The sequence below is a fragment of the Microtus ochrogaster genome, unplaced genomic scaffold, assembly GCF_000317375.1.
Source record: "Microtus ochrogaster isolate Prairie Vole_2 unplaced genomic scaffold, MicOch1.0 UNK100, whole genome shotgun sequence".
Lineage (NCBI taxonomy): Eukaryota > Metazoa > Chordata > Mammalia > Rodentia > Cricetidae > Microtus > Microtus ochrogaster.
Genome location: NW_004949198.1, coordinates 1,089,504 through 1,091,292, shown reverse-complemented (window position 1 = coordinate 1,091,292; position 1,789 = coordinate 1,089,504). Strand labels below are relative to the sequence as shown.

The following is a 1,789-nucleotide window of genomic DNA, read 5'->3' as shown; positions in this document are numbered from 1 at the left end:
CTCATTTACAGCAAGCAGTGCGTTTATAACTTCCTGAACTTAATTGATTCTCCCTAGAACACAGCCTACTATTTGATTGTACTATTATGTTTTAAGTACACACAGTAATGAGTTGCTCGAATTAAGTCCAGTTTGAAATACTATCTGCCATAATAGTACAAACACAGAATCCAAAGATTTAATGCACAAGTGCACCAAGGAATGTAAGCTACTTGATGCTTGTATATCATGTTTTTAGTACACATTGTCATGAATTTCTAGAAGTAGGTCCAGTCTGAAAGAATATATGCTGTAGCATACAAACACATAATCCAAAGATTTAATGCATATGTGCACCAAGACTTGTAAGATATCTGTGAAGAATTATTCCTACATGGTGAAAAAACATTTGATATGTTAAGTCATAAAAATATATTGAAAATTACACCCACTTCTTCATACATTTCTAATGTATACTAGAAAATTTAAAACTATATATAGGTTCATGTCCTTTCTGTATCAATCTGCCCTCTGTAATGTCATATGTAAGGCTTAGTCACCAGAATCTTTTTCTAAGTTCTAGAGATCCAGGCCCAGGGATAAGTTCTAGAAAGTTCATTTACTGAGTGCTCACTGATACCTGTTAGTTGTGTAGAGGAAATCATTTGTTCTTTTCCAAATAAAGGTTAATTCCATGCATTTGGCAAAGAAGTTACCCAGGAAAGGGCACTGGTTGTCTCTGGAACCTTTGAAATAACATCCTTGAACTAGGGATTTCCATGTATTGGTATTATGTCTGCCCCTGACCTGCAAAGACCTCAGGAAGCATAGATGACATTTTAATCACTTTAGAAGAACTTAAGCTCAAAACCACATGCTTTTCAAAGACGGAAGAGTAAGGACTTATTTGTGGAGACAAAGGTAACATGGATAAAGGAGATCTTAGCTGGAGGACTCATAAGGAGGAAGATTAGGGATAAGATATAAATGGCAGTGGAAAAAGAAAAGACACAAGACAAGGTGTCGAGACTGAGGGGAAAAGATCCCAGAGGTGGAAGAAGAGGAGAAACAAAGAAGGGTTGGTAAGTCTGGGGAAAGGAGGATCTGCGGTGGGGCCAGTCAGGGTTGACTGAGGAAGACCTGAGCAATTGACTCTGCAGGTTACAAAGCCGGGCAGCACACCAAGAGCATTTATTATTCCTCTTCCCCACTGCAGCTCCACTCCAATCAAGCATGGCCAGCAACCAGAGCCTCTCATTGTCCCTGTGGGCTGCTCTAGCCCTGACCCTGGTCATAGCTGCGTGTCCTGTAACCAGTAGTAATCCTGATGCCAACCAGAAGGCAGTGGGAGGTGTGGAGCCTGCTGACCCGAAAGATGAGGAGGTGCAGAAAGCGGTGGACTTTGCTGTTGAAACCTACAATGATTTGACCAAGGACGCGTATGTTAGCAAGCCAATACAAGTGATTAGCGCCGGTCAGCAGGTGGGTCCCTGGGCAAGGGTAGTGGGGATAAGTTTGTCCATTCCAGTGTTTGCTGGTATCCCCTCCCACTCCCTTATTCTTCTAAATTGCCTTAACGTCTTCTGTGTCTCTCCAAGAGACAATAATCATCATTGTAGGTGGTACAAAATGAACCATAGCATGAATATATTTTTGCTTGCTGCTCAAGCCCTATTCTAAGCAAGTATCTGCAGTCCCATAACCTTCCATGATTGAGTTTAGAATTGTCGCTCTTCATTAGCTAGAAATCCATCTAGAGATTTGTGCTTAATTATCTTCTGCTTCCCAGTTCCACCTGGCCAGAAGCACA

The 1,789-nt window shown here is 41.4% G+C and overlaps 1 protein-coding gene across 1 annotated transcript in view; it reads left to right on the top strand.

The window, feature by feature from the left end:
* The first annotated feature begins 1,212 nt into the window (after positions 1–1,212).
* The window catches only part of LOC101990407 (cystatin 10-like), a 5,172-nt gene continuing 4,595 nt past the window's right edge, over positions 1,213–1,789 (top strand). The window contains exon 1 of the mRNA XM_013355177.1: positions 1,213–1,461. Within this exon, the coding sequence (XP_013210631.1) occupies positions 1,213–1,461 (249 nt within the window). The remainder of the gene's footprint in view (positions 1,462–1,789) is intronic.